Here is a 23,491-nt window from a genome sequence, read left to right on the forward strand (position 1 = left end):
GTTCCTGTATAGTTTAGGACCAACAAAGTACTGTCCCCACAATCACACTTGCTGCCATGGAGTCCCCGATCACCATATACCAGCTGTGTGACATCAGGAAATCTACTGAAGCTCAAGAAGCATGGTAATTGCCTGTAGAAAACAGGAACACCTAACTCAAGGACTAGTAAAGCTTTCTAAAAAAATGAACAACTAGCAAAAACTAAAGCCTCGATGAATACTCTACATTACTATGTTACTATTATTATTATATTGTTGTTTCTACAATGGTATTATTCTATATTCACTTATCATGAAATTACATTAAAATATTAAATATAAGAACAATAACCAAAAAACCCCCCCACAGTATTTACTTAGTCGTCATTACCAAAAAAGTGAATCTAAATAGTTACTGATGGTCCCATTTTCTCTCTCAAATAGAATTTAGAAACCCCTTTTTCAGTTTATACATATAACAAGAATATTTAGAAGTTAATCTTCTAAGAATTAGCCAGAATAATGATGACATATTTTATAAAATAAGAATGAGAGAAAAGAAAGTATTTTACTTATTTATGTGCTCCTGCCCCAAATTATCTACTCTAGTTCCATGGTAAACCCAACCATTGTAAGAAATCGCTAGGCTGACTATTATTGACTTGTCCAAAGAGCACTTGCTCTGTGGATATGACAATAAAAGGTTTTATCTGGTTCTGCACTTGAGTTAAATGCCCCTTTTACATTTTTGTCACAAGCAGGGGAGGAATCCCAGGAAGCCATCATTCCTATATTGAAGACTCAGCATCAGGAACAGAATTGCCACTTTGACTGGTGAACCAAGAATAGACAGGATATCTGGAAAGATTTCCAATCACAACTTTGTGTTAATGGATTTTAATTTGCTTATGTCATTAAAGCAAACAGATATGAACTCAAGACAGGAGAAAGATAGACACTGGGCTGCTTGTATATGCTCAAATGGTTCAATGGCTTTAACTATGTAGCAAGAACATTAAGCTTCTAAAAATTCCAGTTAATTATATGTCCAAAAATATTTTAGCAAAGCCTAAATTTGGAAGCACATAGCATTTTGATTAAATACAGATACTACCTACATAAGTCAATTACTTAAAAATACGTAGTTTTCAATAATAACATCGAAAATTTTGACTACATATGTATTACCTCTACTAGACAACTCTCTTAAAATCCACTTTTCAGTTGGCACACTGACAACCTCAGTGCAAGAGAGTCCTTCTAGGTCAGAGTTTTCCCCTGAAATGAACTTCCCTGAAGAGCTAATATGTACAGATCCATTGTCTATTGAAAATATGCATCAATAACAAATATTAACTAAGGTTAATCAATTAATTAATACATACTACAACATAGTGACACGAAAAGATGATATTTAAAATCAGAACTTGTTTGCATCTAAAGAACCCAGATCAACAGCTCTATGACCTTTCTTTAGCTACTCCTCAGTATATGCCAAATGGGTCACTTTAATTATTTCATTAAAACCTGCTAAATTTAAGGAGCTTATATTTCTTTTCTTGAAATTAAAAGGGGCTACACAGGAATTGTCCTCCATTCACGGATTTGTTTATTTATTTAATAAAATAGGCATCATTTCAAGGACTACTAAAATCTTACTCATTGGAAATTGCTACTTATTTTTTAAACATTTGAAGATATTTTTCTCAGATTTAAACAGAAGCATGGGATTCAGAACTGTCTCTTGCCCAGTATAAACAAACCACTTAAATGGTCTGAGATAGTCACTTTAACATTTGCAGGACTCTTAAAAGAATTAGTCTTTAGAAAAAATAATGTGCCCAATCCTCATCAATGGACTGTAGAGAGTATAAAACCACTGGAATATCCTTTTGAAATGATTAAAACAGAGATTGCTTAGCAGGCATACAGCAAAAGATTTGTTCAATAAAGAGAAGTCTGACATTCTTACAACAAAATGAATAGATGTTCAGAGTTCTTTGTAAAGCAAAGTTTATGAGAAGCCAAGGTAGTTCCCTCAGACTTTTGCTAGGTTCACTTAATACCTGAGCTTGACAATGCTCCTATCGCCAACATTATTCCCTCTTTCTTCTCTGATTCATTCATTTATTCATTGACTCATTCAATCAAATATTATTGAATAGCTCTTATCTGCCATGTTGTTCACTGGGCATTTGTGCCTTAGGTTGGGAGGCTATGTGAGTATGAAGGTCTTACACTTTGGTAAAAAGTCACTGTGCTTTATTACTCCTGAGTATTTTAAGTCATAAACAGAAGAGAGTAGCAACGTGGTGTGACAAAAGGAGCATAGATTGTAGAGTCACAAACCAACTTCAAATTATTGCCCTTCCAATTAGTAGTTCTGTGACTTATATAAAGCACTTAAGAATTAGCCATAACGTCTATAAAGTTTCTAATCTAGGACCTAGCATGTAAGATCTCAATAAAAATAGCCATAATTATTTTATACAATAGTAACCTTTGAAATATATCTTAGCTGAACATAAAACATATTTGATACTGAATATTTTAAGAATTCCCGTGAAGAATCTTAAATATACCCTTCAATTATTTCAGAGATGAATGATAACTGCTTGGAAGAAATAACTAGTCATTTGAAATAATTTAGTTATTCTATTATATTTTTAAATTATATTTAAAGCTTTAAACATGAAATCTTTGGTTTGTCTATGATTTTTTTTTGCCATAGAAAAAGTACATAATAGAAACCATGAAGGCAATATATGTGACAAATTCTAGATAGTAAAATAAGCAGCCATCTTATATCCCACTATAAATGTAGCTTCACAGGGAGAGAGGCTTTTCAAAAGATACTTATAAGAGTCCAGAAACAATTAAAAACTAAGAGAAAAGAAAAAGCACCATTTACTCTTTCCCCCACCTCCATTTCCTGCACCCACACACAGATGCCAGAAAGATCTGGTTCAATACTAGGAAACAAGAAGTGTATTAAGGGTAAGCTTAGAAAATAATACTACACTAAAAATTATTTGGCAGTCATCGGACTAAGCCCAAATTGACAAAGGAGTATATACATGTATTATTGGGCTATCCTTTGCTTGCATAAGAGTTTACAAAATATGATTCATTTTCTTTCTACCAATCCCTCCCTGATGTCCTTGAGCCAATAGAGAAAGATCATTTCACGGCTCCATGCATTTCTCAGTTCATTCTCTCTGCCCAGTCAGTATGAATACCCCGTGACTCGAATTCCTTTTTTCCCCTTGAACGTTCCCACTTATCTTTAGAAGCAAAGGTTGAACAATGCTTGATGAAACCTTTCCTGAAACCATTCAGGACGAGTTAATCATTTTATCTACTCTGAGCGCTTCTGTTCTCTAGAACAATAAGTATGACTTACATTATGATCCCTGAAAGTAACAACAGCTCTGAATTCCAAGTGCTTACCACAGTGCCTGGCATATAATATGTGTTCAATGCCAGTTTTTGAAATGAATGGCTTACTTAGCCATAACAAATTCACAAGTACTTCCAGTCATAAATGATGAATAGCAGACATGCCATAGTTCAAAAGTGGCAGGATTCTTATAAATTAAATCTGGTTCTTAAATAAATATCGACATTGAAAGCCAGAAATTTACATTTCTGCAGCCTAGCTAAATAATGCCACTTCTCTAATTAAACTCAAGTAATGGAGATACACTGGGAAGCTTTGAAAAGTTTTGCTAATATAAAGTGTCGACCTTCCAGGCAAAGAAAAGGTGCCATTCTTGAGAATAGTCAACCCCATTCAGGAGTATGTCATTCATTTACCATTTAAACCACAAAACAATATGTGCACTTAATATCTGCTTTTACATTATTTGATGAAATGGTTGTGTTCAAAGAGATTCTTTAGAAAAAAATCTCATCCACCACTCACTTTGTGATGGGAAAACAAAGGCACAAAATAGAAGTTGCCTTTCATTGCTGTGCATACATGATTTATTTTTATGTAAAGCTATAGTACCCCAAATAGAACTACAATGATTTTAAAAATCTATGAATTCTGCATCAAAGATAATGGATATGATTGTATGAAATAGTAAAGTTGAGAATTTAATGTGTATTTAATGTGAATTTAATGTATATCATGCAAGTTACCAGGTTAACTTGGGAGGCTGACAAATAAATTCATATGTGATATAAAAATGAAATCTATTATCCTGTTAAAGTTCCTACAAGATATTAATAATGTTTGTGAAATTTGCAAATGTAATAGTATGTGTGATGTTGAAAAAGAGAATTCATAACATTAAAACCGCTATTTTTTTCGCATAATTTTTTATTTTGCTCATAATTAAAGCAAAATGTCTTCACAATCAACCCAAGTTTACAGTAGAAAAATTTATTTCAGTCATTTTTTCTACATTGTGGATATCTTTGTGTATATTTTTTCCCAAAATACACATTCCAGAACGTGGGTAGAATTTTCCTTTGTATCTTGAATGCCAAGCCAAACATATTTATTTTAAATGTATTTTTTAAATAGCTATTTTTCTATCGTTTTTCCTGGACCTGCTTTCTCATGAGAAATGAACTTTAAATGAGACAACGAAGTATGCGTGACACACAGGACAACAGAAACCCACCAAAATTTCATTAATTAAAAAATTTCCCCATTATTTCCATAAGTTTCAAATGTAGGGTATCAATAGGATTTTCTTCATGGGAACTTGTAAATGGCAAATTTCAAAACTATGAACACCTGTAAGATTTTTTTATGTGGTTGTTTTGCTTTCAACTAAATAGAAAATTCAAGAAATTATGCATTACCAGTAGGCTAAAACCTCTTCCAAAAATCTTGCAAGGGAGGCTCCTCAGGTTTAATTAACTAGACTCATTGACATCTGAAAAAAGACTAATGTTTAAACTACAAACTAGTGTTTTCTAAATTCTAGAGAAGAAATGCTCATTTTTAAAATTCTCTCAAAGAAAAGCTTTTAATTTGTTTTTTCTTATTTATATAAATATTTAGTTATTTGCTTAGACAAAAGCACAACGCTATGTGAATACATTGTAATTAATGTTACATTTTGTAGATTTTGTTCCAGAGAAACTGGAAACAACTAATTAATTAGTTAATGTTTTCATGTGAAAGGAAAACTATACAAAAGTCATTTACCCTACCATCAAATGAGATTGCCTTGGCCAATGTCATCAAAATGAGTGAGCTCCCCAGAACTAGGAATGCTAAATGGTGCTATGTAAAAAAGGAATTCTGTAGTCCAATGAAGCTTGAGAAATGCTTGGTCAACAAAATTAAATAGGTAATGAAGAACTTCTCAGGGCAATGAATATGCTAATGTCTACTGTAAAAATCACATCATATGTTATAATAGGCAGAATTTTCCAGACAGAACTATTTAAAAATAAATTTTTTTTTCTCCTTATTTGGGAGGGAAGGGAGAAAATGGGCCATTGGTCAATATACCTGTATAATTAAAACCAGGTCTTGATATATCTTTTCTTCTTACACATATTCCTATGTGACTTTGAGCGATAATTTACCTTAATTACATTTACATTTCTCTTTCATATTTGGTGTTATTTCAATGGACATTTATTTTCCAGTTTGCCACTTTCAGAGAGAAAGAAGTACCAACCTGAATGCTTCAAGGTACTCAACATCTCCCATGGGAGGATCAAGGCCACCTGTCCAGGCAATATTTATATTGTACCCTTCTCCAAGGCCTGTTCCAACCTGGGAAGAGAAAGACACACCATGGTGGGCAGAGAAGAGGGCAAATGGAAGAAAGCAAGAAGAGAGGAAAACAAGGACAGGAGAGCTCTTGAAATAAACATCAAACAACACATCAAATCAGCCCAGCCTTCCCTGATGAACAGTGCTCTGGGTTATGCACTTGTTCTGCACTGGTTTTTGGTCCCATGGGACAATTCAGTAATCTCGTGTAATTTAAAACACCAGCAAAGGACAAGAAAATTAGGGGTAATCATGCAATGCAATTACCTGAAAGATACAAATAAAAGTGGGGCTCTAAAGAAATAAACCGAACCTCATTTGGGGCTCCACTGCCAGGGAAAAAGTTCCCTTCATCATAGCGATGGAGTGAAATGTACAGGATGCTGGGGTCAGCATAAAAGGCCTGCTGGGTACCGTTTCCATGGTGAACATCCTACGGGGAAATGAAAACAGACGACAAATACAGTCATGTCTAACTTTGTGTGGAGACAACCTTTCTGATTTCTAGTTCTCTGTCTTTCCACTCCACTTTCTTTTTCATTTTCTGTCTTCTCACTACGTTCCTCTTTTCTTTCTCCCATTCAGCCTGCTTCCACTCCACCCCCTTTACTTCCTGAACTTTCAGGCAAATTACCCTTTAATGCACTCATTTTTTAAACTGGCTTCTAAAAATCAGGAAACCACAGCGAGCATGCCCTGGAGACTCCAGATGAGCAGTCATTGAGAAAGCCCAGTCCTTTGGTACAATTAGATATTTATACACCGGCTCTTTGTACTCTTTGCTTCAGTGATGGAATCTTGCATCCTGTTTTATGGAGGAATTTTATGACTTATTAACTGCCAACAGTTCATAACCCCTCAGGCTTAATTAACTAGCCTCATTGGCCTCTGAAAAAAGACTAATGTTTAAACTAAACTACAAACTAGTATTTTGCAGAAGGATCTATGGCTTACAGAGCATTTTCGCAATTCTTGACAGAACACTAAACATACGTGTATGCATTGATTTGCCAAGTCCCACCATTAAGGTCAAAGGCTTTGCAACCAGCTGAATAAATTGGCTTTCTTGAAGCGTTCAGTTCAGTTAGCAATCCCTCCGCAGTTAGAATCACTTCAAAAGAGAAGCCAGATGCAAAAAAACTTCATATTTCATTTTGATAAAATGGTAACGCAGAGTCAAAGACACAGGAGCATGAGCTCATTAGCTCTTAAATCATTTGGGCCAAAGCAGAAGGATGGCATGGGGTTTTATGCAATCTTGTGCAATCTACCTAATTTAAATATTATATAATGACTTTCTTTACAGCCTCCTTCCTGCTCTTTTTTCCTTTCCCTACACCAGTCCTCTTTCCCATTCAAAGGAAAAAAAAAAAGCTTGATATAAAACTTGACAGTTCTTTTTTCTCACTGTTTTATGATACAGATACATGCCAGAATTGATATAAGAAAGGTAAGTCAATAGAACTAATAGCATTATTTTAAATGTCTTCACTGAAAGACCTCAAGTGTAAAAAAAAAAACAAAAAACACCTTAATTAATATGCTTAATAATATCTTCTGAACAAAAATAATGAGCCACTCCAAAAGTGGATAATTTATGTATTTGCATTCAATAGAATATGACTGCTATACTTTAAACATACATAGTTTCTGGTTCTGTGATTTGAAAGTTGTAAAAACTTGTAACTATATACTTACTTTATATTAGTAAGATATAGAATCACACTATTTTCAACAATGATTCCTACGATTTTTAGTCAGGCACTATATAAATATCTGGTATGGATTATTTAATAAGTAAACAGAGGCTCAGAGAGTTTCAGTTACTAAGATTATACAGGTAATAAGTTGCATGACTGGGTCTTGAATCTACTTCCTATTCCAAAGGCCAAACTCTTAATGATTATACAGTTAACTGAAACTTACATTCATAATCTCTTTGATCCTCTTGGCAAAACTGTGAGGTGGGTTGTCAGTCATTATTGCTCCTTAGGAGGTTTATATGACCTGTCTTCATGCCAATCTCCAGCCCAGTACTCCTTCACTAGACACTATCATAGCCTCCTTTCGGTGAATTCTGAAAACCTGCATTGGTCTTACCATCCATGGCATAGACATACAATAATCCTTTCCCCTTTTTGAATGGTACACATATCCAAAATTAAGAAATCATAATGTTGGGACAGATACACATTATCCTAGAAAGTTGTTTCAGCTAAAGACATACATCATCAGGAAAAAAAATAACTTAGTCAAATTGTATTAATTCCTGGATTTCTGAATATCCCAAGGAAAGGAAGGAGGAGATAAAACTATTTTCCTTTATGTAAACAAGGGTGAAAAAATTAAAGCCACAATGTCTTTTGTGTTTATTACTGGATATCTAGAAAATGGACAAATAAAATATTTTGAAAAACAACATTAAGGGAATATTTGTATTTCCCCTAAACAATAGTAATTTTAGTCAGTTCTAAGACACATTTGGTCTGAGCGTAAATGCATCCACAATTTGAACAGCAGAAAAATATTGCTTTGATTACTTTTGTTTCTCTGGGGACACTGTAAATGTTTACTTAAAACAATCACATATAAAATGATATGTTCTCTCAGATATAAAATTGTTCTTGAAAAACGTGTTACTCAATTTCTGAGTAACAAATAAAATCCTGTTCACAGCATAATAAGATTTTCAACAGACATTATTATCAAAATACATAAATCCATTCTAATATGGCAATTCTTGATTCTGTATTCATATCCACCAAATATTTAGTGATAAAGGTTAAATTCAATTATGTCTTTTGTTTGGGGGAACAACTTATAGTATAGTCTTAAGAATATCATTGTTTTAAGGCTGGGCATGGTGGCTCACGCCTATAATCCCAGCACTTTGGGAGGCCGAGATGGGCAGATCATCTGAGGTTGGGAGTTCAAGACCAGCCTGACCAACATGGAGAAGCCCCGTCTCTACTAAAAATACAAAAATTAGCTGGCTGTGGTGGCACATGCCTGTAATCCCAGCTACTCGGGAGGCTGAGGCAGGAGAATCACTTGAACCCAGGAGGTGGAGGTTGCGGTGAGCTGAGATCGTGCCATTGCACTCTAACCTGGGCAACAAGAGTGAAACTCTGTCTCAAGAAAAAAAGGAAAAAAAAGAATATCATTTTTTTTTTGTTCATTTTCCTTGCTGTAAAATATTCATACAAAATACTCATTGGTCAGGTATGATCTAAAGCTTGCTTCTGCATGGCAGCACATATATAATAAACTAAGATAAGAAAATTATTGGTGATTGTGAGAAATTACTATAGAAATGAAACAAAATGAAACATTAAAAGCCCCAAAATAGACCTTGTATCTAAGATATGTGGGGAAATGCTGAAAAATCATTTAAATATTTTACTGGTTAAAAAGCATACTGTAAACATTGATGCTGTATAAGGATTTAGAACCTGAATATTTTCACTATTATGTTAAAATAACTTGGAGTAACTTTGAACAAATCATATATTCTACCAGCTAGTGTTATCACTCCTAGTTATTTAGTTTAGGGACTTGTAATAAAGATCTAAATGAACTTGATCAACAACGCAATTTCCCCAAATCTAAGGACATTTGAATTAATTTTCCTTTTACAAAGACAGCTTAAAAAGTGCTATTGTCAAACTAAAAGTCACGTTACCTAAAAGCTACCTGAGTCATACAGTCTTCCTTGCAGGACAAGTTAGTCCCCTAAACACAATGGCCAGTCTCTTGCAAGTTAAAAAGCAAGTACACCTGCTCCCTCTCCACACCCATCTGAACATGTTTGGGATCTGCCTCAGAAAGGAAAATGGAATAAATGAGCTCCACAGATCGGGTAGAATCATTCTTGCCTAAAATACTCAACACTGCTGAATTTGGCTGTGACCCAAAGTAGCAGGCGAATTAGAACTCTAGCTCTGTATTTACTAAGCATATAAAAATGCTGAAACTGTTGGACAAAGGAGTACCTTTGCCATCTATTGGCGCTATAATTTGTGGAGTTAGTTCACACGCCCCAGCTAACATTAATGACTTCGGATTTGCAGGAATAACTTTTTTGTTGTTCTTTATTTTGGCTATTGAAAAGCCATCTATTGGCTTTTTCATTGCTAACTTGCAGAATAGACCTGTCAGCCAGGGAGAACGGATGTCTCAAGGCCACGTGGCACTTTAAAACTTCCTTCTCAGCAGCTGGAAGAAACAGGAATTTCCTCAAAGTAGCCCTGCAGCTGCAGAATTTGGAAGACTTGAAAGTAAGAATATGTGGGCTGGTGGTGATCTCAGAGGCAACCCTTTGGACAGAACTCCATATATTTAGAGAATCTGAAACAAAAACTTCTCGTCTACTACAGCCTGTTGGGAAATCAGTATCCTTTCTGATTGGATAATGGAGCAAATACATAATCAAAGGCCAGGAAGCTTACAGGAAACTCCTTGGAGCTACCAGGTAACTTATTTTATAAATCGTATCAGATTTTTCCAGCAGTCTTTTATTCCTATACTGTATTACTGTACAAAAACAAAACTTTACATATAAATCCTCTGAAGTACAAAGTAGCCATTTACCACAAGGGAGGCATTTTAGCTTTCAAGTCTCTTGTACAATTCACTACTTTTAAGTCTAGACATCACAAATGTGTTTTCAAAGGGGACTCCTAACAGTTTTTGACTATCCTCCTACAACCTTAAAATGGTAGCAGAGGAGATTCTTTAGACGTAAACACTAAAAGATCCTTAAGGATAGGACAAACAGTTGACCAATCACCTTCTTACATAATTTTCACAAATTTAGAAAGCTTAGAAAAATTCTTTCCCCACAATCTTTGCTCTTTATCTGCTTTTCTTAAGTTTCTGGCTTATCTTCCTGACATAGAACTTACAGAACAAGGAGCATATTATTTTTTAAAATTTAATATCTTACAAATTATGCAGAATGGCAATTATTAATTAATTTAGCTGTCATTTTGCATATAAATGAGAAAATGGGTACTGATGTCTTGATTTTTGTAAAATTGTAACATCTTACTGCTGTAGTATATCTAGGCCTTCAACACATTTCTTTAATGGTGAACTATGACCGACATTGAGACTTAGGCATGTTTGGAAAATACATGGATAGTCAGATTTCAATATTCTTCTCTCCGAAGTGCTTGCAGGAATGCTTCAATACAGTGTGTGAAAAACACCCATATTCCAACGAAGCACAACAAATGGGTGTCGTTTTTCCATTTCTTTTATCTTCGTTTTAACTTAACTAAGCATTTCTTCACATGGCTTTGTTTGTGCTCTCTCAACCCTTTGGTGTGTCTGCTTAACTGAATTCGAAGGCTGGAGGGCGAGGCCGTGACTTCCAATAAGATTTAATTATGAGTGCAGATATGAACAAGATTTAGACTATTAAGGCTTGCACTTCAAAAAAAACCTTTAGCATATTTTGCCTTTAAATCTTTTATCACCTGCAAAAATTAATTAAGTTCAGATGTCCCAGGTTCGGTTTGGATGCCAGGGTTCATTTCCTGTCTATGCTTTGTCAGACAACCTATCACACCTCCTCGTGAACTGGAGGCAAACCGAAAACGGGGCTCATAAATCACCATTCACTTCTCTTTCGCCCTTTCCTGGGTTGGTCCTTTTTGTACGGGGCAGATCTCCAGCTCATTATTCATGAATATACTGTGGACAATATGCCAAGTGTCATCTGCTTTTAAACAAACCATTTGTTAAACAAATTATAACGTTAATGTGTAAGAATGCATCATGTTAAAATGCAAGACTAATCTAATGCCTCTGACTTTTAATCACTCAGGGTTCCTTTGGAGAATCATCCCAAACTGGCATCTGAGATTGGAGATCTTTTCAGTAACAGTGACATGCGGACTTGTTTTAATAATACCACTGTTGCACAACAAGTAACATGATTGCTAACCAGGGGAAGTGGCCAATTGGTTACCAAAGCAACAGCATTCTTTCCAGCACATCTGACTATTGAGTCTATATTCTGTAGGGAAAAGTAAATTCAGGTTCTGTTGGGTTATTTTAACTGTGGAAGTATCAATTCATTTAAGGATCATAAAAGTTGCCCTGATCTGCGCCTTCTTCTCATTAAATTGCAGTTAACACCATGAAAGTGAAACGTGAATGTTTATGGTTTCAGAACTGCAATCCTGAGTTTAATGAGTTTCCACATTCAAAGGAAACACACCCTTCAGTTGTTTGCAAGTGCTAAAAGCAAGACAACCCTAACAGAGAAATACAAATCCACTCCCTTTTATCTAGAATCACTGAAAATGCAGCTCTGGCCAGGCATACATACCAGATCTACAATCAATATCTTGCTTATATTTAGTTGGTCTCTCAAGTATTTGGCGGTAATTGCAACTGAATTAAAAAAGCAGAACCCCCTGCGGAATAGAGAAGAACAGAGAAATAAGAAAGCAAATCATCCAGGAAAACCATTATAAATAATGTTCAGAGCATTTTTTTTAAATGCTATATGATCTCTGAAGCCATAAATCTGCTTCTGGGAGTACCTCGCAAGATTTTTCAGTCCATCTGCTAACAATTAAAGGCTTCAGAAACATGCACGGGGCAGGTGACCGCCAGGAACCGTGGTGCTTGGAGATGGGCAACAGTCCCTGGTACTTACATGGCTGTGGATTCTTCAGCGTGATGGCCAGGGGGCCTCACAACAGCAAACCCATTCTGTAAAAACAAGACAGGTTTTCAATGGTCAGATATAATGGAGAGGGGAGGAGAGGGATTGCTTGGATCTCCAGGCACGACAGTGCCTCAGGCACACACACACAAAACTAAAGTCTCATACGCTTCCGAGATTGTTTTTGTTCCCCCATTGCCAGTCACAGAATGAAGAGAAACAACACATATGATCACATTTTCTCAGATCATGTCCAAAAAGAATGCTCCGAGTCAGGGGAAGGACAGGATTCAGGGAGTTGCACCTAGCTGGCAAACATGCACGTCAGCTGTTAAACTAGCATGATTCATTTTCAAGAACAACTTCTTATTTTATGACATCAACATCCTACAGAGGGAGAAGAAATTCACTCTTGGTGCAGGTTTGGGTCAAAGTTTGGAAAGACCAGAGAAGATCCAAAGTGAAAATTCTTTAACTGAATCTCCTCGATGGTTATTTACACTGCAATGTCAGTAAAATGATAAATTTACACTCACACACTCACATAAACACAAAAGAAATCCCAGAAAGGTGAAAAAGAGAACAATGGAAAGCCCACATTTCTTCCAGTCTATAAATTTAGCTTGGATGACCGCCAAGACTTGCAACTTTATTGGATTCCCTAAGTCAATTTCTAGCCCGCGTTCTGGAATTTTATAAAGAATTCCAGGGCTGAGAAGCAAGCAGATCTATCCATGATCAAGAAATGCCTTAACCTCCAGATTAGTTGGAATGCATCACGGAAAGCTGAAGTAACTCCGGCATGAAGGCAGGGAACTATAAATCCTTGCAAAACCAGCATGCTCAGAAAAGTTGGGTTGTTTGACGTGAAGTAATCATTTATCATATGGTTCACACCACCTTTCACTTAACTATGGTTCAAGTAACATGCTCAAAAGAGCACATGAATGCTGTTTTATACACAATCCTAAAACTTTTGAAATAATTTCAACATACCCCAAGGACTTTTATTTTCAAACCTTTCACTGCAAATATAAAAATATTGAGAAAACCAATCTATTCTCTAGGTCTTTAAACGCACACACATTTTTCCAGAATGTTACGGTCATTAACACACAATGAGTTAATTTGCTATATATTTTGTTGAATATATATAATAATAAACTCAGAAACAAATTAGAATCATATAACACAATATCAATTAGAAATCTAGTAATGGTGATAAACATATTCCCTGTTCTTATTCTTAAGACACTTACTATCTCTCTGATGGTAATATATTAATATGAAAGAAACTATCAATGAAAAACAAGATAATAGAGACTGAAATATTAAGATGGTAGATTGACACTATAGAGTGCTACAGGACTTCTGAGAATGGAGAATTTGGTAAAGATTATGACAGATGCACATAGTTCACTGGGAAACCAATAGTTAGGATGAAAATAACAATTATATAATACAAGGCAATATAATTAGCATGTAAAGAACTATTTTGATTAGATCAACCACACTAAAATTTTGTGATTCAATTAAAAATATGTTTAATGGGTTAAAGGTATGACATGACAACATACAGAAGAAAACACCCAGTAACCAGTAGCTATTTAAAGATTCAACTTAATTAGTAATTAAATAAACATAGCTTAGAATTCCAGAGAGAAGCCATTTTTTCACCCTGGAAATTAAATTTTTAGAAAATGTTCTATGCTGACAATGGAGTGGGTATGCTAAATGCTCATATGCTGCTTGTAGAAGGGTAATTCATTAGAGCCTTTCTAGAAAATAATTCACCTCTATATATCCAGAGCCTTAAAAAAAATACGTATCTTCTGATTTAGTCCATCTAGTTAAAAAAGTTCTGCCTTAAGGGTGCCATTAACTATGTACACAAGCAATTATGTAAAAGATAGTGTCTTATTTATAATAGGGAAAACCAAATTACTTTAGTAAGCTAACGTTAGGCGATTGGTTAATGACTTATGGTACATTTATACCATGGTCTGTTAGACAGTCATTAACATTTTGTTATAAATACTTAGTGGAACCGAAAATACTTTATAATGTTAATTTTTGAAGTGTTAGTATTAATAATATACATAGTATAATACATACAAAGGAAGGTTTAATATGGGTTATTTTATTTTTAATTTATAATTTCATATATATATATAGTTTTTTTTGAGACGAGGTCTCGCTATGCTGCCCAGGCTTGTCTCAAACTCCTGGGCTCAAGCATTCCACGCACCTTGTACTCCCAAAGTGCTGGGATTACAGGTGTGCACTGCTGCACTCGGCTAAATTTCATGTAGTTTTCAAACAGTTTTACAACAAAAAATGAATTATCTAATAGTGAAAAAATATATATAACAGGGAATATTGAGTCTTACCAGGCTAATGGGTCTTACCAGAAAAGTTGTGTTTACAAAGGAAGAAAAAAAAATTTAAGGCATCCTAGGCAGGGGTTAAAGCATGAAAACAAAGAAGAAACGATTTTAGTATTACGGAAGAAAGTCAGTCTGACCCTAGAGTTTATGTTAAGAAACAAAATGGAAATGAAATCTCATAGGTAATTAGCTGGATTATAAAAAACAAAACAAAACAAAACAAAAAACCCAGACGTGAATTCTGTCTTCCTCCTTTCACTTCTTTCATTTACAGCTAAATTCCTTGAACGAAGTATCTGCTTTTCACTTTATAATCCTTTGCGGGAACCTCCATCGTTCTGCTAAACTCTTTCTGAAACTGCTTAATCTTAGGTTGAAAATGATCTTCTGCTCGCCAAAATCAACAAACTTTTTCTCAGTCATCATGATCCACCCAAACCTTCCATTGTGCTCTCAGGAATATCAAACTCCTCTACATTTTCCATATATTTTCTGAGTGCCCCCCTTTCCTTAGCTGAAACCTCAAAAGGTTGCTTCTCCCATAATCTGCTCAAGTGGTAGCTTTTTCCTCTCTCACACCTCACAAACCTGCCTGCAGCAGCAGGCAGAGTTGGTGTCCTTGTTTCTTCACTGCTGCTTTGAGAACTCAAAGTTCACTGCACCTATCCCCACAATACTTTCTTGTAAAAAAGAACTGTATCACTCAGAAAAAGAGAAGATAGAACACAGTAAGATGCCTGACTCTGAGTCCTAATGCAGTCCGGGTTCCTTTATTCTCTGTTACACTAGAGAAGGTGTTAGTCCTTCTAAAATCTGTCTCACTGCCTGCAATTTGGACCCCAACCTTCCTGCTTTTCTACCATCCCTTATAAAACTTTTCGCACTAACATTTTACATTTGTATAATTCCCCTCCAAATTATAGACATTGTATTGAGATTCAAATAGGTTCAAGCTTCTGCTATTAAAAATGTATATTATATAAATATAATATTATATACATTATATAAATATAAACTATATAATATATGATATGTGTGTATATTTATGTGTGTATGTGTATATATGTGTGTATTTGTTTATATGTATGTATGTATGTGTATGTGAAGATTTTATATATATCTATATAATTTTAATAATTATATATTTTTATAATTATATACAAATATATATTTTTTATAATTTATATGTATATATAAAATCTTTGTCCTTAATCCTATCAATCCCTCCGGCTCCCACGCTTTTCTTCTTCTCCATTTAATAGTCAACATTCTTCAAAAGGTGATCTGTCCTACTTTCTCCTTTTCCTCATGTCTCCTTCAGTTATCAACCTCTAATTTCTCCTCCAACCTCATTAGTCCACAAAAGAAGTTCTTACAAAAGTTACCAGTGGCCGTCATGCTACTAACTCCAAGGTCATTTTTTTTTCATCTCAGCCTTCTGGCCCTAAACTTTCAAAACTATTGGCTGCATCTTCCTTTTCACAAGACTATTCTTGGCTTCTGTAACTTCACGCTCTCCTGGTTTTCCTCTATCTTTTCCCTTCCTAATCAATCTCCCTTGGAGGCTCATACTAAGTCTTCTCATTTTTAAATACTGAAATTACTCAAGTCCAAGTCTTTGTCTTTTCCTCTGCTTTTCCACACCTCCTAGGCAAGGCCACCAGTCTTATGAATTCAGCCATCACTCATCTCATATATTTCACAGATTTCTATTTCCAAAGATGGACTCTTCTCTGGGAACCAGCCCAATATATATTAGTCCATCTACTCAATATCACTTGGATGCATCGAAGTCATTTAAAACTCTATACCAAGATCAAACTTCTGACCTTCTGCCAGACTTCTCTAACTTAGAAATGGTACCATGATTGATCCAGTGGCTCAAGTCAGAGACCAGTGAGTTGTCTTTTATGGCACCTTCTCCCTATCCTTTCTCCATCCCCTTTTATTTCATGACAAATTCCTGTTGATTTTGTTTTTAAATATCACTCAAATGTATGCAGTTATATCTGAATGCATTCCTTGAATATGTTGCCTTTTGAATTCCTGCCTTTTGAATTACTCCTCCAGTAATTATTCTAACATCCACACAGTGGATAAGACACCAGAGCTCACTTTGTGAGTGCTCAGACGAAAGGCACATGAGGGTGGCAGATGGAAGATGGCTGTCTGCAAGCCACAAAGAGAGCTTTCACTGTGTGATTCAACATCCACACAGACAATCCATTCAATATCCTGATTTCTGAGTTCTCTGACTCTTTGCTTTCAATACATTAGTTTTTTGTTTACAGTCATATTCCTAGACCCTATCATTACCAATAGCAACACCACTTTCATGATTTCAATGTCAAGCATCCTACTCTCCTACTATCCTATCACTCCAGTTATAGCTTCATCTGAACCAGGACTTCCAATCCATTCATCTTATTCATGTTTGCTTATCCATCAATCACCCCCACCACCATGTTTGCTTTCCTTCTTATCTGGGTTAAACTTCAGACCCATCATTAAATTTACTTTTTCACATATACACTTAGTCATCTTGTCTCTTTCTCCTGCCAGCATACTCCCTTTGTGTATTCTGCTCAGGTTGCCATACCTCATGACCATAGGTTAGGTGGCTTACACACAGACATGCATCTCTCACAGTTCTGGATGCTGGAAGTCCCAGATCAGCTCCAGCAGGGTTTGTTCTCTGGTGAGAGCTCTCTTTGTGGCTTACAGACAGCTGTCTTCCCTCTGCCACCCTCAGGTGCCTTACGTGTGAGCACTCACAAAGTGGGCTCTGGTGTTTCTCCTCCTCCTCCTCCTCCTCCTCCTCCTCCTCCTCTTTCTTCTTCTTCTTCTTCTTCTTCTTCTTCTTCTTCTTCTTCTTCTTCTTCTTCTTCTTCTTCTTCTTCTTCTTCTTCTTTTTTTTCTTTGTTCTTTACAGGGTCTTGCCCTATCACTGGGCTGGAGTGCAGTGGTGCCATATCAGTTCACTGCAGTCTCAACCCCTGGGCTAAAGTCACCCTTCCACCTCAGCCTCCAGAGCAGCTGGGGCTACAGGCACACACCACCACACCTGGCTAATTTCTATTTTTAGTGAAGATGGGGTTTTGCCCTGTTGCCCAGGCTGGTCTCAAACTCCTGAGCTCAAGTGATCACCTGCCTTAGCCTCCAAATTGCTGAGATTACAGGTGTGAGCCACTGTGCCTGGCCTCTTCCACTTCTTACAAGGGTACCAGCCTATTTGACTGGGGACCTTAAGACTGCATGTGATCCTTATCATCTCTTCATAGGCCTGTATTGAAATACAGCCACACTGGACATTAGGGCTTCAACATACGAATTTTGGGGAGGCGCAGACATACTTTCAATCACTTTGTCCCTTTCTCCCTCCAACATACTCCTGTGGTAAAATTATCATCCTGATTAAACACAAGTCACACCTGTTCTGTTCCTGCACTTAAGCGTACCCAAAAGCCAAATGATTTGTCGCCTAAATTCATGATCACAAACCTTAAATAAACATTACGTGATGCCCAGCAATCATACTATATTCCTTAACAATGAACTCTCCTATCCTTTCAGATGAGCATTTCTACCTTCCTTTCCTTTCTTTCTTCCAATCTCCTACCCTGCTCATTCCTTACCCTTTGCTGATGACTTTTCTTCTTATTTCACCAGATAATAGCAGCAGTTCGAATACAATGTCTACATTCTTCCACCAGAAATTCTACTCACCTACCCCACCATCCTTGACCCTATGTGAGAACAATTTTGACGTGTGCACTTAATCTTAGTCCCTCTCACCTATTCAAGGACATCTCACTCACGGCTTTCCTCTCTCTCTCTCTGATAACCTGTGTTTTCTTCTATTGGGTTATTTCCATCAGAATAAAAAACATATTAAGTCTTAAAAAAACAAAACAAAATGACAAATAAAAGTATTATATTATAATATTATAGCAGAATATATAATAAATAACAAAATACAAATAATATGATAAATAATAAAATCTAATATTGTATTGCCCATTTAATCCTAACAACTTGTGTTAGGCAGATAATATTATTATCCCCATTTCACAAATGAAGCTACTGAGGCACAGAAAGATGAAACAACTTGCCTAAGGTTCATATCTAGCAAGTGACAGTGCTGGGATTCTATTCCAGACAATCTGGCACATAAGAACAGTCATTTAAGACTAGTCAACTGCCTGATCTGGTCTCTGTTCACCTATGATATAAAAAGGAAATATGTGGCGGGGTGCTGTGGCTCACACCTGTAATCCCAGCAATTTGGGAGGCTGAGGTGGGCAGATCTCCTGAGGTCAAGAGTTCAAGGCCAGCCTGGCCACATGGTGAAACCTCATCTCTACTAAAAATACACAAATGAGCCAGGCGTGGTGGCAGGTGCCTGTAATCCCAGCTACTCAGGAGTCGAAGGCAGGAGAATCGCTTGAACCTGGGAGGCGGAGGTTGCAGTAAGCCGTGATCACCCCAGCCTGGGTGACAAGAGTGAGACTCTGTCTCAAAAAAAAAAAAAAAAAAAAAAAAAAAAAAAAAAAAAAAACACAAAAACCCTTGGACTCTTTGAAGTGAAAGGTGTCTTTTTGTATGTTAATGAGATGACTGGGGGCTGGGGGGTCCTGGATAGCCTCAGGATGGTGGCTGGTTTCCACAGGAACCAACAACATGATTAGAAGATTGAAATATTGATCCCCACACCCTAACCTCTGGGGAGGAGAGAGAGGGTGGAGGTAGAGTTGATTATCAAGGGCCAATAATTTTATCAATCTTGTCCATGTGATGGAACCTCCATAAACAATGAAAAAATAAGTTTCAGAGAGTTTCCAGGCTGGTGAACGTGTGGAGAAACTGCAAGGGTGGCACACTTGGAGAGGCAATGAAAGCTTTGTGCCCCTCCTCCATACCTTGTCCCATGCATCTCTTCCATCTGGCTGTTCCTGAGTTGTGTCTTTCATAGTAAAACAGTAATCTAGTAGGTAAACTGATTTCCTGAGTTCTGGAAGTTATCTTAGCATAATCAGACCCAAAGAGGGGGTTGTAACAACATCTGATTTATAGCCAACTGGGCAGAGGCACAGATGACAACCTGGACGTGCAACTGGCATCTGAAGTGGGGACAGTCTGGTGGGACTGAGCCCTTAACTTGTGAGATCTGATTCTATCTACAGGAAGAGAGTGTCAGAATTGAGTTAAACTGTAGGACGCCCAGTCAGTGTCTGCAGATAATTGGAGAATTGCTGGCTGTAGGAAAAAAACACATACATATGGTGTCTGAAGTGTTCTATGTTAATTGCAAATATACAGAAAAACAGCTGATTTTCCTTTTACCACTGCATCAATTTTATTTTGTAGCACCATCCATCTTGCTTTCTCCACCCCAGCCACACTGGCCTTTTCATTCCTTCTGCCACAGTGCTCTGCCTATGCTCCTAGTTCTATGTGGGATGCCTTCCACTTACCCACTCCCTCCCTTTGCCTGGATAATGCCTCCTTATCCACACATTTCAGCTCCAACATCATTTCACCAGAGAAACCATTCCTGAGCCTCTATCAGTCACCGTCAAGTTCCTCTGTGTTCTGGTTTCAATGTGTTCCCTCCAAAATTCAGATGTTGAAACTTAAGGATCAATATGATACTATTAAATGGTAGGGCCTTTAAGCAGTGATGAGGTCATGTGAGCATTTCCTATCATAAATCGGATAAGGCCATTATAAAATAGGCTTCATGAAGCCTTTGGTGGACTTGCCCTTTCACCTTCCACCCCGTAAGGACACACTGTCCCTCCCCTCAGGTGGCCACAGTAACAAGGTGCCATTTTGGAAGCAGAGAAAGACCTCACGAGACAATCAAATCTGCTGGCACCTTGATCTCGGACTTGACCCCAGCCTCCAGAACTGTGGGTAAATACATTCTGCTTGTTACACATTACTGCATCTGTGGTATTTTGTTACAGCAGTACAAATGGACTAAGACACTCTATAATATGCTCTTAGAGATCTGCCAACCCCGATTTCTGAGAACTCATCTCTACTTGTAATGATACACCTCTTGGTGTGATTATTTAATACATTTGTTGTTATTATGTTTATTATAAGATTAATGTCCTCCTCCCCATTCCCCAAAGCATCTGCTTTTTGCTCACCATTTTATCTGATAGATTTACATAGTACCTGACATACAGTGGCCAGTAAAGAATGATAAAATAGATCTATGAATAGCTACTTCCCTGGCTCTTTTCCTCTCCCTCTGGCCATTCCTGTACTCTGGGCTTTGCTGGAAAAGTTTCCTTCTCTCAAGGGCCCCAGATTTTGCAGCCCAGGTTTTGGGAGAAGGTTGCTGTTTAGACTTGGGAGCACCTTCTTTCTTAAAACACATAAGATATTTTGTGTTTTATAATGAATAGAATCATTGATTTGATGAAACTGTGAAAATGTTTTAAAATAAGATTACTATTCTTACAGTATCTGCTTTTCACACTGAATTCTGAGTCTCCTGACAGGCAATTTGTGTAGCATTTTTCTGACATAAAGATGTGTTGTGTATTATACTTGAACTAAGTTTCTCCTTGGCTCAAGAACATGTCTCTCTTCAATAAGTATTTCTCAACAAGTTTTTAAAAATAGTTAATTTACTGTTTTTCAAAGAACTTGAAAATCTACTAGTCTGACAAAATATAACTATCAGAAAACATATGCAAGAAAGAATTTAGTGGTTTAATTTATTATTTTCTCATTTAATGGCAGTAAAAATAGAAAATGTTTTTTATTTTATGAAAACAAATCTGTTTCTCAAACTTTGAAGTGAATATGATATCCATATTTAACCTTTTTAAACGTATGAGCATCTTAGATTGTTGTAGCAAAACCCAAAAATGCCGTATTATGCAATATAATTTAGATTTTTTTCTACTTAATAACATGGAAAAACTATTTGCTTTATATTTTAAGTTACAAAGACCAAACAGTGAATCTAAGCAAATATATCCTATAGTACTTTTCTGTGGATTTCACTCAACTTAATGGTGATATAGATTTTATTTTAATGAACTGATTTGTAACATTTTTTCTCAAGTTTTACTTTCCCTTCAGGCATGAACATGACTAATAATAGAACTTTGGCAGTATTTTAATGTCACCAAAAGTGACGATTGATGTTTCAAGGACTGAATACTCAACATTCCTACTTTCTTGTTGTTATTTAGATTGGTGTTATAGATGTTTCTCCTTAGTTTAAAGGGAAGAAATTATGTTTTCCATTGTGACCACATGTGGAAGTACAAGAGAATATTTAATTGCCAAATACAGCCATGTGGTACCCAGGAAAGAAAATCTATGGATTCATTTATATGCAAAACTGGATTTGAAGAAAAAGAATCTGATCATTTTAGACTAGTCTATTTTCACAACTGATGAAATTCACATTTTCTGGGCAAATTTATCAAAATGTCAGATTTATTTTTATATTCTTTATATACGTAGTGAAACCCTCCCTAGGCAAATAAAGCGCAGGCAGTAAGCAAATCACTGGAACCAATTTAAACATTTATTTTTTGTTGGTTTTAAAAATTTATTTATTATTATTATTATTTTTAGATGGAGTCTCGCTCTGTCACCCAGGCTGGCGTACAGTGGCACGATCTCGGCTCACTACAATCTCCGCCTCCTGGGTTCAAGCGATTGTCCTGCCTCAGCCACCTGAGGCGCTGAGATTGCAGGTGCATGCCACAAAGCCTGGCTAATTTTTGTATTTTTAGTAGAGACAGAGTTTTGCCATGTTGGGCAGGCTGGTCTTAAACTCCTGACTTCAAGTGATCCACCCATCTCAGTCTCCTAAAGTGCTGGGATTACAGGCATGAGCCACTGTGCCTGGCTAAACATTCTTTCTCTTTCTTTCTTTCTTTTTTAAATTTCACATAAACTAAGTCTATTGCTATGGCAGTGATGGGTACAGAAAATAAGAAAGTGCAAATTTATATGACAATTTTACTTGTTGCATTCATTAAGATTGTCCCATGGGCAACAGAAATGTATATTTCCATTTCTCTAACACCCCCATAACCAAATAGTATTTGGATGGTAAGAACCGCTACTAATTCCAACCTAGATGGAGTACTTTAGGCTTCAAAATCATGAAAAATAAAGGTCAAATCTCCACTAATGAGAGTAGGAACACATCGTGTACCAGAATCAGCCAATAAATACAGAATGCAGAACAAAAAAGTCAAGATGATTCAGACTTTAACAAACACTAAGCAATGAGGGCAGAGCTTAAATTAATACTACCTTTAACACCCAGTAGTCCTGCTAGCTACTTACTAATTTTTATATATTTATTCTTGGTAAAGGTATAGCTGTAGTGCAGAGAATAGTAAGTCTGTGTAACATTTATAAACTGACAAGAGATGAGATGATTGTTTCTTTGTTGGAAGTAGTTGATCAAATATTAGATTTTAACTTAAGTTTTATAAATATAACTATTTTAGGAGACTATAACAAAATGAAAAATCATACAGAGAAAAATGTTTTATGTATAATGTTACTGCCTACTATCCAAAAACTAATTGAGCATATCAGACCAGCTGATTGAGATTCTGTTTTTAAAATTCCTCTCTGAGTGTACTGGTAATTTAGAGCTCAATAATTACCTCCCAATGCCTAAGTATCAGCACTAAAGTACTTCTAAAT

The 23,491-nt window shown here is 36.2% G+C and overlaps 1 protein-coding gene across 1 annotated transcript in view; it reads right to left on the reverse strand.

The window, feature by feature from the left end:
• Nucleotides 1–23,491, reverse strand: part of HDAC9 (histone deacetylase 9) — a 910,581-nt gene that overhangs the window by 153,107 nt on the left and 733,983 nt on the right. The window contains exons 18-21 of the mRNA XM_073009077.1: nt 12,396–12,451; nt 12,063–12,150; nt 6,039–6,158; nt 5,628–5,725 (exon numbers count right to left, since the gene is read on the reverse strand). Coding sequence (XP_072865178.1) covers nt 5,628–5,725; nt 6,039–6,158; nt 12,063–12,150; nt 12,396–12,451 — 362 coding nt within the window. The remainder of the gene's footprint in view (nt 1–5,627; nt 5,726–6,038; nt 6,159–12,062; nt 12,151–12,395; nt 12,452–23,491) is intronic.

Source organism: Chlorocebus sabaeus, chromosome 21 (assembly GCF_047675955.1).
Source record: "Chlorocebus sabaeus isolate Y175 chromosome 21, mChlSab1.0.hap1, whole genome shotgun sequence".
NCBI classification, from domain to species: domain Eukaryota; kingdom Metazoa; phylum Chordata; class Mammalia; order Primates; family Cercopithecidae; genus Chlorocebus; species Chlorocebus sabaeus.